Below are 12,996 nucleotides of genomic sequence, written 5' to 3' on the forward strand. Positions count from 1 at the left end.
TAGATATATCAAATGACAGATTTAATTGCAGTGAATAAATGCCAAGGTGGATTTCATTCAATAAAGAGTCAACCGTGTCCTTCAGACTTTCCTTACATCTCATTGTAGGAAGCTCATGTCCCCAAATGAAGCCACTGAAAATATTTCTCTTAGGATTGTGAATTTAAAGTTGGCATAAGGGTTCTCTGGGTAAATGTTGCTCACAACCCAAAAGAAAAATGAGTTCTTTTTATAACTGTTTGTTCAATTGAATTAAGAGATCACCTTTGCCTGAGACAGAATACATCCTTGTATGAGATCACTGGTATAGCATGAAATGTATTAGATCAGCAATGATTATATTCGAACTTTCTTAAAGGACAGTTACAGTTTGATGTGTGACTCTGTGATGTTTAGAGAAACTACTCTTCTTGGAAAAAGTTTTTCCGCACTCAGAACACGCATAAGGTTTTTCCCCGGTATGAATTCTCTGATGAGACACAAGATTTGTTCTCTCAGAAAAACATTTCCCACACTCTGTACATGTAAACGGTTTCTCTCCTGTGTGAGTCTTGCGATGGGAGATGAGGTGCCCTCTCTGGGAAAACCGCCTTCCACAATCAGGACATAAAAAGGGCTTCTCTCCCGAGTGTGTTCTTTGGTGTTTACCAAGGTCTGATTTCCTAGCAAAACATTTTGTACATTCTGAGCATGAATAAGGTTTCTCCCCCGTGTGGATTATCTTGTGGGCAGTAAGGTTGGACCTGTCAGCAAACCGTTTACCACACTCAGAACAAGAATATGGCCTCTCTCCTGTATGAGTTTTCCGGTGGTGGAGAAGATGTCCTCTCTGAGTGAAACATTTGCCACAGTCTGGACATGAAAATGGCTTTTCTCCCGTGTGGATTCTAACGTGATTCATTAATTCACCCTTCCATGTACAGCGTTTCCCACACTCAGAACAAGAATATGGTTTCTTTTGGGTGTGTCTTCTCTCGTGTGTGATGAGCTCTTCTCTCTGGGCAAAACATTTCCCACACTCGGCACATGTGAGAAACGAGAGATCTATGCTGTGTAGTGCTGGATGGAGATGTGGGGAAATGGGGGTTTCTTCTGAAGAATCTCCTGTAAGGTCATTGTCTTCTTCTAACTCACCATCTGGAGAGATCCTGAGACGTTTCATCAGCTTCTTACCGTTTTGTTCTCCATCTACATAAAATAAGTAACATATTTCCAGTTAGCTATATTTACAACCACTGAGATATTTGTTGAGGTATGTGGATAATTTCCAATCTTTTTGACCTATCTGTTTACATCCTTCCCTACAAGGAAAATTATTTTCCAAGATAAAAAAATTACTTGGATCCCCCTTTTTAAAGGACACTAGAAGTGAGAGGGATCGGGGGGGCTGCCATATTTATTTCTTTTTAAACAATACCAGTTGCCAGGTGTCCTTCTGATCTATAATGCATCATTAATGTCTGAATAACACACCTAAACCAAGCATGTGGCTAATCTAGTCAGACTTTAACCTGCCTGGCGTTCTGATAAGATCGCCAGGGAGGCTGCGGGAGGGTTTTTTTTTAATAAAAAAAAAACTATTTCATGCAGCCAACTGAAAGTTGGCTGCATGAAAGCCCACTAGAGGGCGCTCGAGGCGTTCTTCCGATCGCCTCCGGCGCCCAGAATAAACAAGGAAGGCCGCAATGAGCGGCCTTCCTTGTTTTGCTTCCCTCGTCGCCATAGCGACGAGCGGAGTGACGTCATGGACGTCAGCCGACGTCCTGACGTCAGCCGCCTCCGATCCAGCCCTTAGCGCTGGCCGGAACTTTTTGTTCCGGCTACGCTGGGCTCAGGCGGCTGGGGGGACCCTCTTTCGCCGCTGCTCGCGGCGGAGCAGCACACGCGGCTGGCAAAGTGCCGGCTGCGTGTGCTGCTTTTTACTTGAGCCAAATCGGCCCAGTAGGGCCTGAGCGGCAGGCTCCGGCGGTACTGGACGAGCTGAGCTCGTCCAGACCGCCCAGCAGGTTAAACATCTGATCTGCATGCTTGTTCAGGAGCTATGGCTAAAAGTATTAGAGACAGAGAATCAGCCGGACAGCCAGGCAACTGGTATTGTTTACAAGGAAATATACATCTCAGCTTCCATTTCCCTCTCACTTCTGGTGCCAAAATAGAAGTCACATGATCGCTAGAAACTTTTTTTATATTCACGGACTCTTTTTTTGAATGTATTTAATAGCACTGCATTTGAAAAAACTGTAACAACAAAAATATATTTTTTAATACAATTGTAAAATACTTGCTGTAGCAGCTATTTGCTGCTCTTCTTGCTGCAGACTTGCACCTCCCCCTTCGGTACGTTTAAACCCAGCCCCCTGCAGTGACATGAGTAGCAGAAGTAGGTAGTGGCTGCTCTCTCCTCTGAAACCATGCTTCCCTATTGACATTACCTCCTAGTCCTGCAGTGAATAGCTAGGCATTTTTCTCCGTGGAGGTGCTGTAAGTTGAGAGATGCAGTGTCTTCAGGACAGCTTTGAGGGACAAGGCTGCTCAGGTAACTAACTGTTTAACTTGGAGGCTGCAGGGTTTTGTTAATTACTCTGGAGGTCCGCTTTAACCTTTTTCCGACCGCGTCACGCCGATGGGCGTGGCCGCGGCGGCAGCCCCAGGACCGCCTAACGCCGATTGGCGTAAAGTCCTGGGGCTGTAATTTGCATGAGATCGCGCGCATGCTGCGCGCGCATCTCATGCTCGGAGGGCGGAGCTCCGCCCCCTCTTCAGTCTCCGAGCGGCTATTGTCGCTCGGGAGACTGTTAGACGGCGATCACGCCATCTATTTACACTGTGCAGCGCTGCACTGCGGACAGCCGTGTGACACGGCTGTCCCCCCGGGGGACAAGAGAGCGATCGGCTCTCATAGGCAGAAGCCTATGACAGCCGATCGCCGTAATTGGCTGGCTGTGGGGAGGGAGGGAGGGTAGGGTTTTAAAGAGACACTGAAGCGGAAAAAAAAGATGATATTGTGATTTGTATGTGTAGCACAGCTAAGAAATAAAATATTAAGATCAGATACATCAGTGTAATTGTTTCCAGTACAGGAAGAGCTGAGAAACTCCAGTTGTTATCTCTATGCAAACAAGCCATTAAGCTCTCCAACTAAGTTAGTCTTGGAGAGGGCTGTTATCTGACTTTTATTATCTCAACTGTTCCTGGACTATTTACTTTTCCTCTGGCAGAGGAGAGGTCATTACTTCACAGACTGCTCTGAAAGACTCATTTTGAATGCTGAGTGTTGTGTAATCTGCACATATAGAATGATGCAATGTTAGGAAAAACACTATATACCTGAAAATAAAAGTATGAGAATATTTTCTTTGCTGCTAATCTTCTAGTAATTATTCATAGTACACAACCAATTCACTATATTATATTTTTTTTTTTCGTTTCAGTGTCTCTTTAAAGAAACAGGGATTTTGATAAAAAAAAACCAAACAATAATATTTGTTATAAAAAAAACAAACATGGGGGAGGGATCAGACCCCACCAACAGAGAGCTCTGGTGGGGAGAAAAGGGGGGGCGAATCACTTGTGTGCAGTGTTGTGCGGCCCTGCAGCTTGGCCTTAAAGCTGCAGTGGCCAATTTTACTAAAAAATGGCCTGGTCACTAGGGGGGTTTAGCCCTGCAGTCCTCAAGAGGTTAAGACTTGTAACTGCGCAGGTGCAGAATGCTCCAGGCAATGGAAGCGCAACCAAGGAGGCCAGGGCTGGCCAGTTGGGGACTTTATCAGAGCTGACAGCAGCGGAATGGACAGGACCGAGCAGACACTGAAGGTGCCCACGGAATACAGGGGGCTAGAGGAACGAAACACCAGGCGCCAAAACTAGGCACCCCATAGCAGCAATGTTATGCTGCGTGGGGCGCGTAGGGGTAATTAGGGGGTCCAGCGATCACCGGACCCCGAATTACATCTCCCTCCAAGTTGCGATGACTCTGAGGGGGAATAGTATTTAAAGCCGCCGGAAAGTTTAAAGGACACCTGAAGCGAGCTCTATATGAAGGCTGCCATATTTATTTACTTTTAAGCAATACCATTTGCCTGGCAGCCCTGCTAATCCTCTGCCTCTAAAGGTGGCCATACACTTATAGATTTGCAGCAGATTCGACTATCAGATTTCTGTCAGATGCCTGTCAAGTCGGAATCTGACAGAAATCTATCTGATGAGTGCCACACACTAGGAACAGATTTCCAACAGATTTCAGAATTAAATCTATTGGAAATCGATCTAAATGCATTATTGGACCATTAGATCCAATGCAACTCCATGGGCCATCGATCTGCTGGCAGCAGCAGATCGACCTAGATTTTCCATCCTGTCAGATCGATCAAATTGATCGAATTGGTCGATCGATGGCTGAAATCGACCAGTGTATGGGCCCCTTAATGCTTTTATGCCTAGTACACACCATACTATTTTCTGTTAGATTATTTTCTGTAAAGTACTGGTAGAGACTGGTCATTCTCTCTGGTGCATTGTCTTCTGGTTATCTCCTGCTGAGTAAAACAATGCCTAATTGCTTGGCAGATTGATGGTTAGATCGATAATTTCCAACATGTTGGAAATTATCTATCTGGCAGGTAAATCTAACAGAAAATTGTATGGTGTGTATCTAGCATTAGCCATAGCCCTGAACAAGCATGCAGCAGATCAGGTGCTTCTGACATTATTGTCACAGCTGACAAGATTAGCTGCATGCTTGTTTCTGGTGTGATTCAAACACTACTTCAGCCAAATAGACCAGCAGGTCTGCCAGGTAACTGATATTGTTTAAAAGGAAATAAATATGGCAGCCTCCATATACCTTTCACTACAGTTGTCCTTTAACTGCAGCAGGGAGAGCCGTAATTCGGCTCTCCCGATGCCTAACTCACCAACGGCATACTAACACGTATGCTAGGCAGAGCTCCAGGTAATGTATAAGTCTTTTTGATGTCAATGTGTCAGGTACACATTAACCATTTCTGGCGCCCGGATGTGAAGCTCACGTCCGGGCGGTTGCTCTGCTGCGGTGCCGCGCTCCCGCGGGTGTGCCCCAGTGGTGTCCCCCGGTAGCCCTGGGATCAGTGAACGGGAACATGGTTCCTGATCACCGATCCGTGTCCCCAGCAGAAAAACCGAAGCGCTCTTACAAGAGGCTTCAGTCTTTCTGCATGCAAAAATTTCCGCATCCCCCTTGTGCTTCCGCTTAGCGAGAAGCACAAGGAGGGAAAATACTCAAGGTGGCCATCTTGTGGCCAAATAGTAAAACTACATCTACATATTTTTTACATTACATTTTACACATATAATAACATTAAAAATTAACTGTTTATTTCCCACACCACAATATTACCCAAATAAAATTTTTAATGGAAAAAAAAAATTACAATAAAAAAAAAAATAGTTACCTAAGGGTCTGAACTTTTTAAATGTGCATTTGAAGGGGGTATACTACGAACATTTTTTAAATTCTACGCTTGTAAATAGTGATGGACGCAAAACAGAAAAAAATGCACCTTTATTTCCAAATAAAATATTGGCGCCGTACATTGTGATGGGGACAAAATTTAAATGGTGTCATAACCGAGACAAACGGGCAAATAAAATACATAGGTTTTAATTATGGTAGCGTGGATTATTTTAAAGCTATAATAGCCGAAAACTGAGAAATAATGATTTTTTTCCATTTTTCTTATTAATCCTGTTAAAATGCATTTATAAAAAAATATTTCTTAGTAAAATGTACCACCCAAAGAAAGCCTAATTAGTGGCGGAAAAAACAAGATACAGATCAATAAATTGTGATAAGTAGTGATAAAGTTATTAGCGAATGAATGGGAGGTGAAAATTGCTCTGATGCATAAGGTGAAAAATCCTCGTGGGCTGAAATAGTTAAAGAGGCAGATACATGTTCAGACGTTCGGTCTGCTTTAAGTCACTGGCCCAGAATAAGCATGCAGATCAGATGCTGTGACTTTGGTCTGACACCACTGGCTGCATGCTTGTTGCAGGCGTGTGACTTAGAATCAACAAAAGCCAAAAACTCAGCATAGCCAGGCAGCTGGCATTACTTATAAAAGAATGAAGATGGCCACCTCCGTATTCCACTCACTTCAGGTTTTTTTTTTTTTATAAATAAACTGACACTTTTAAAGAGCAATTCCTGCTAAAGTATTTAACCTTAGTTGTGGAAACTGCTGGGAAGGTTTTAAAGCTTTTGGCTACTGTCTGGATTCTGTCACCCTGATTAGAAAGTCATGCAACATCTCTCAAGTGGAGGCACAAATAACAAATGTGGAAATTTGTTAGAACAGCTGTAAGGCCGGCTTCAGACTGTATATTGGCGACAGCAGGCCGCACCGCCAAAAACAGGCCTTTGGGGATTACCGCGTTAATATGCGGTATTCCGCTTCTGGCCGGGGTCCAAACAAGAAGTGACACTTGCTTGTGGTCACTTCCTGTTTTAGAAATGGAAGTGCGCAGAAGCGTATAGTAAAATTACGCTTCCATGCATGCACGCCGCAACGCCAACATTGTGGCAAAACCTGTGTCGCCACAGACTTACATGAGTTTTGGTCTGCCGCAGAGGTCGTGCGGTAACGTCTGTTTGCCCGCGCAGTAGATCGGTGACTTCCGGCGCACCGCATGCCGTATGAAAGCTTTCATTAGCCTAGCGGTGAGGTGCGGTAAAATGACCCACCGCACCAGTGTGAAAGGGCCCTGAGGCTTTTATTGTTCTCTGTGTTCCCATGGAAATCATTTTATTCACCTCACCTGTGGTAGCACAGATGGCTAATGATATGTAAATAATTTAGAGTTTATGCAGGATTATGTAAATGATTGCATCTTGCAAATGGCCAAAATTGAGCCCCACCAAGGTGGAATTTGATTAGTCCATTTTCAAGCTGCATGAATTTGCCCACAAAAATGTGCATAAACTGCATCAACTGGGAATTATATGTATCTCATGGACCTTCCCTACTTAATAGTAACCTGTGCCAATGTCTATTGGGGTGTCTTCCTCTTTAATCTGGACTTGGATTATTTCTTCCTCTTCTTCTTCCTCCTCCTCAGCTTTGGCATCTCTCGGAGTGTCACTGGTGCATCCAGGGTCTATGAATAAAGCTGAGAGTTACACCATTTGTACTGAGATGTATAATGCACTTCAGAGAGAGAAAGAGAGTGAGTGAGTAAGTATGTGTCATGTCAGTGTGAGTGTAGAAAGTGTATGTCAGAGGGTACATGTGTGTTGTTTGAAGATAATAGTCCGCACCACATCCAAGTATAAATCAGCTTTATTGAAGAACCATAAAATGCTGTGCAGCAGCAACAACCCGCTGTTTCGGGTTACATGCCCTTTTACAAGCCGCTTAGCAAATTGTTGCTGCTGCACAGCATTTTATGGATCTTCAATAAAGCTGATTTATACTTGGATGTGGTGCGGACTATTATCTTCAAACAAGACGGATCTTCACCCTGTTGGTACAAGTGGTTGGTTCCCGCACAAGCACAGAGGATTGCCGAGGTGCTGTTCCATCTCTCCTGAATCAGTGTGTACATGTGTGTGCATGCGTGTTTGTGACAGTGTGTGTGTGTGTGTGTCAGTGTGTACATGTGTGTCTGTGAGTGTGTGTGTGACAGAGAGAGAGATAGTGAGTAAGTGTATGTAAAGTGTGCGTGTTTGTGTGAGTGAGTATGTGTGAGGGAGAGAGTATGTGTGTGAGAGTGTGTTAGGCCTGGTGCACACCGAGCGGTTTTTGAAGTGATCCGCAAACTGCTTCTGCCTTGGAAAACGCTTGCCTAATGTATTTCAATGGGATGGTGCACACCGGTGGTTTGCATTTTTTTAGCAAACCGCAAACGTGGGTCCTGCAGCACTTTTGTGGTTTGCAGAAGCGTTTTTGCCTCAATCTAAAGTATAGGAAAAGCTCAAACCGCTCTGGAAAACGCTAGATCAGAGCTGTTTTCCAGGCGTTTTTGTTACGGAAGCTGTTCAGTAACAGCTTTCACTGTAACAATATTTGTAATTTGCTACACAAAACCGATCCCAAAAACGCTAGGCATTTTTAGAAAACGTCTCTAAACATGCCTAGAATCGCTCTGAAATCTGCTCCAAAAACCTTAGCGGTTTTGGTGTGCACTGGGCTTAAGTGTGAGGGAGTGCATGAGCGAGTATGTGTGAGAGTGAGTGTGTATGAAAATGTGTGCGAGTGTGTACATTTTTGTGGCTGATAACACACAATGGGGCCTGATGTATAACATTTCGAAAAGGTTGAAATTATTATTTATGCATTGTAGAGAAGCAGTTCACGGATCACACCATAAGTTGCAGTAAGATCCAAATTACTGATGCATCGAATAAAAGGTAACAAAACAGCTGACGCATTTTCGACAAGGTGTCCTTACTCATATTATTTATATAGGGTTATTTATATGAATTATTACTATTCATATTACTGTATTTTATATGGTGCTAACGAGGCAGTCAAACAGCAAGTTTAATGCAGCCTATGCTCTACTGTAGAGTAAATAGAAGCAAATTTGTTTTTTCTGGGTGAGCAAACACTACTGAAAGATAGCTGACAAGTTCAAATGTTATGTTGGCAGCTGAATGAATCAGACTTTACATTACACTGAGAAGGCTTCTGTGCAGACTTCAGAGTTAAAAATCAACCCCTTAAACCGAGAAAATATGGAATACATGACTGCAGGGAGGTTCTATACACTATTGCTACTACACATACAACTAATTATCTAAAAAGTTTATCTTCAGTTCAGATTTGGTTTAAAGGGACTCAGAGCTGAATGTAATAAAAAGATTTATACATACCTGGGGCTTCCTCCAGCCCCATCCGCTCGGATCGCTCCCACGCCTCCGTCCTCCACTGTCCGCAGCTACGGGCACCGGGTCCCCGTACTTCCATCAGTCGGCTCCAGTCTGACGTAAGAGAAGTGCGCTTTTTGCGTATCTCTCCAGAAAATTTGTCTGCAGCGTATCGTCTCAAGTCGTTTGGGCAGCACGGTGGCGTAGTGGTTAGCCCTCTCGCCTTGCACCGCTGGGTTCCCGGTTCAAATCCCAGCCAGGGCACTATCTGCACAGAGTTTCTATGTATTTCCTGTGTCTGTGTGGGTTTCCTCTGGGCACTCTGATTTCCTCCCACATCCCAAAAACATACAGATAACTTAATTGGCTTCCCCCTAAAATTGGCCCTAGACTACGATACACTACCCGATACATACAAAGATGTATGACTATGGTAAGGATTAGATTGTGCGCCCCTCGGCGGGACAGTTAAGTGACAAGACAGTATACTCTGTACAGCGTTGCGGAAGATGTAGGTGCTGTATAAATACTAAATAATAATAAAATATCATGAGAAAAAAAATTGTGCCCATCAAACGCGGTGAATCTAGTCCAAATAAAAAACAAGCAACAGTGAGAAGAAGAGATAGCTGGAGTGTCTGAATAAGGAGAAAGTATTACGTGTTTCTTACCTGTTCTGGTCTCTGGAGAAATATCTTCCTCTTTAATCCTTAAGAGGTGTTCTTCTTCTTCTGCAGTATTCTCCGGTTTTTGCGTCCCTTTGTTGTTTCTGGCATCTGTAAATAAAGCTGACATTATAGCACTGGGACTGAGGTGTGTGAAACCACAAAATAAATAAGCGATTGTGAGTGAGTCTTGATACAAGAGGGAGAATTGCACGACTCTTTGTAGTATTGAGTGTTTATTTCTCACCTGTGTGGATCTCGAGGGGAATTTCCTCCTCAGACTGCTCATCCATATTTAATGCTTCATTCTTACAAATACAAAATACATGAGATTTGCTTTATATAGAGCCCACTAAGTCCTGGCTTAAATAACAAAGATTACCATTACTGGTGACTGACCATTCTGTCCAGAAGATGATCCTGTGAGATCCTATTGTGTCCTTGTGTAGGATCTGGAGGATGAGGGCTAGTACCTCTCACTGGTAGAGTCTGCTTGCTGGATGCATCTGTAGGAAACACAAACTGAGTGCATATTTGTCTTCATGTTTATATGAGACATTGGCCGCAATCCACTAATATCATACAAGTGATAATAAGGCTGGTGAAAACTTATCACCACACATCAATCAATTCACTAAAGAAGCTTGCCTTATTAACATGTAGTAATAAGCTTTGTTTTGTTGTCTTATCACTCCAGTTATCACCTCTGTAGTTAAGGTGGCCATACACTGATAGATTTGCAGCAGATTCGACCATCAGATAGATTCCTGTCAGATGCCTGTCAGGTGGAATCTGACAGGAATCTATCTGATGTGTGCCACACAGTAGGAACAGATTTCCAATAGATTTCAGAATTAAATCTATTGAAAATCAATCGAAATGCAGTGTTGCACCATTCGATCCAATGCAACACTATGGGCCATCGATCGGCTGCCAGCAACCGATTGACCCAGATTTTCCGTCCGGACCGATCGAGCAAATGGATCGTAATCAGCCGGAAATCGATTGGCCGATTGATCATGCTTTCTGCTGCATCACTTTCTGTGAGAATCTGCTCAGCTGCCTGTGCAGACAGGCAGCGTTTTGACCACTGTTCACGTCTGCATTCTGCAGGTCTCTTTAAGAGAGACTTTCTGTCAGTTCTGCAGCTTGTGTTGCTGAGGAATTTGCATACATTAGTCATGCAAATCCGTTACCTGCCTTCTTTTGATGACTAGCACTATAAAAGCATTCTGCTCCCAGAATGCTTTGCTGGACATTTCCCTTCCATGGTCTGTTCCTGATGGACACTGCTGGAGTGTCAGCCATTGCTATCTAGTATAGTTAATTTCTGGGGGTTGCTTTAGGCTCCCCTTCTAGTCCAGTCAGGTTGTATTATCTGTTTTGCCTGTTCCGTCTGTCTTGTGTTTGGATCGCACAAGCCCTAGCGTTAGCGGCTGTGGATCCTTCTGATTGAGTCTGGAGTGTAGGTTGGAACAGCGGTTGTTTCTGCCTACCTCATCTGTTCTGTCTGCCGTGTGTTTGGATCCTTCTGTTCTGTCTCCTGGGATCGCGCTAGCCACTTTTCGCTAGCGCTGGGGATCCTTCTGTTCTGTCTCCTGGGATCGCGCTAGCTACTTTTCGCTAGCGCTGGGGATCCTTCTGTTCTGTCTCCTGGGATCGCGCTAGCTACTTTTCGCTAGCGCTGGGGATCCTTCTGTTCTGTCTTCTGGGATCGCGCTAGCTACTTTTCGCTAGCGCTGAGGATCCTTCTGTTCTGTCTTCTGGGATCGCGCTAGCCACTTTTCGCTAGCGCTGGGGATCCTTCTGTTCTGCTACTCTGTAACTGGATCGCGCTAGCCACTTTTCGCTAGTGCTGTGGATCCTATCTCTCGCTTGTCCCTGTTTTTGTGTGTCTGTCTTGTCTGATTCGAAACGCTTGCTGTAGGCTCGGTGAGGTAACCGTTAAGCAAGCGCTCGCGTTCTCTGTTTCGTGTTTGTCTGTTAATGGTTAGTTAGGCGTGCTTGTCTCTATTGTGCTTATCACGTGGAGACCGCGCATAGCCGCGTGCACTGTTGCGAATGAGTGCGGTGTTCGCGGTTAGCTAGCATTTGTTATTTTCCGTATTTCCTTATTGTATTATTTGCTGTGCCTTTGCTACTCTCGTGCTCCGCCTTGCTGTGCCTTGTGTCACGTCTGGCGATCGCACCTCTCGCGATCGCGTTCCTGCTTCTTATCTGCTGTGGTGTGTGCACAGTCGCGGGTTGGCGACTAATTTTATGCACACACACACAATCTGTCTCTGTGCTCACTTTCAATCGCTTCTCTTGCGATTGCGTTTCTTCCCTTCGTACAATTCCTGTCTGGCGTGTGTGGTAGGGCAGAGGAGCTGTTCCTCTGCACTCCACAGCTCCACCTGCCGACAGGAATTTCCCTCTGCAGGTGCATAGCACCTAGCCTGGGTGTCCTCAATTATATGCTTGTGGAGGAAATCCGCCGCGTCAGCGCACGTCTGGTGCGCTGACCACGGAGACGATTCCGCAATCGTTACACTTTCTAGCCGATTCGATCAGAACGGTCAAATTGGCCGTCGATTGATGGCTAAAATCGACGAGTGTATGGGCCCCTTTATTCTCACTTGCAGTAGATAGGGAAGGTAGGAGCACACGCAGGCAGGATGTAGCTCCACCCTGCCTGCTGCCAGGACGATTACAGCTAGCCTGTGTATAACATCACACACGCACATGCTTGATGTCTCACCCTCCCTCCTCTCAGTGTGCCTGCTGTGTATATTTGTCTCTGTACAGAGTCCTCTTTTGTATAAACTAGTAAAAAATAAAGCAGACAGCTCAGAATTCTTCACTTAACATTGCAGTCTGTAGTAACATTCCACTTAACGACAGTTCAGGCCAGGTTATAATTCCTCACACACGTTACAGCTGTTATCACTTATATTCCTATCTTTGAATTACCGTCTTATCTTTAAAGCTGAACCGCAGAGTACCTGAAAAAAAGAGTTTCACTTACCTGGGGCTTCTGCCAGCCCCCTGCAGCCAACCTGTGCCCTCACCAGTCCTGAACAATCCTCCGTTCCCCAGCCGCAGCTCACTTTCACTTTGCGCAGTGGGTGTCCACTGCACCTGCTCGGCCCTGGCAGCACACGTGCTTGTTCGCGCTCCCGTCATCGGAAGTGACCTGTGCAGGCACAGTGGAGAATATCTCGTACTGTGCCTGTGCAAGAAGCTCCTGGCCACGGAAACGCATACGAGGATGCGCTTGGCCAGGGCGCAGTGGACATCGATTTAGAAGTCAGCTTCCACTGCGCAACGTGAAGGTGAGCCCGGTGGGGGCGTTGGGGTGCGGAATGGAAGATCGTTCAGGGACAGCAAGGGCACAGGTCGGCTGCAGGGGGCTGGCAGAAGCCGTAGGTAAGTGAAACTCTTTTTTTTCAGGTACTCTTCAGTTCCGCTTTAACTTTAGAATGATGTCTATATTTTAAGGATTGA

General features: G+C 45.0%; 1 protein-coding gene across 2 annotated transcripts in view; it reads right to left on the minus strand.

Moving 5' to 3' along the window:
* Positions 1-12,996, minus strand: part of LOC137534351 (zinc finger protein 771-like) — a 20,581-nt gene continuing 7,585 nt past the window's right edge. Inside the window, exons 5-9 of one of the 2 annotated variants that reach the window (XM_068255812.1) lie at positions 9,910-10,016; positions 9,758-9,818; positions 9,517-9,621; positions 7,015-7,146; positions 1-1,188 (exon numbers count right to left, since the gene is read on the minus strand). In XM_068255812.1, coding sequence (XP_068111913.1) covers positions 353-1,188; positions 7,015-7,146; positions 9,517-9,621; positions 9,758-9,818; positions 9,910-10,016 — 1,241 coding nt within the window. In that variant the 3' untranslated portion in view covers positions 1-352. The remainder of the gene's footprint in view (positions 1,189-7,014; positions 7,147-9,516; positions 9,622-9,757; positions 9,819-9,909; positions 10,017-12,996) is intronic. The other variant, XM_068255813.1, reaches the window with a different exon arrangement.

Source organism: Hyperolius riggenbachi, chromosome 10, assembly GCF_040937935.1.
Source record: "Hyperolius riggenbachi isolate aHypRig1 chromosome 10, aHypRig1.pri, whole genome shotgun sequence".
NCBI classification, from domain to species: domain Eukaryota; kingdom Metazoa; phylum Chordata; class Amphibia; order Anura; family Hyperoliidae; genus Hyperolius; species Hyperolius riggenbachi.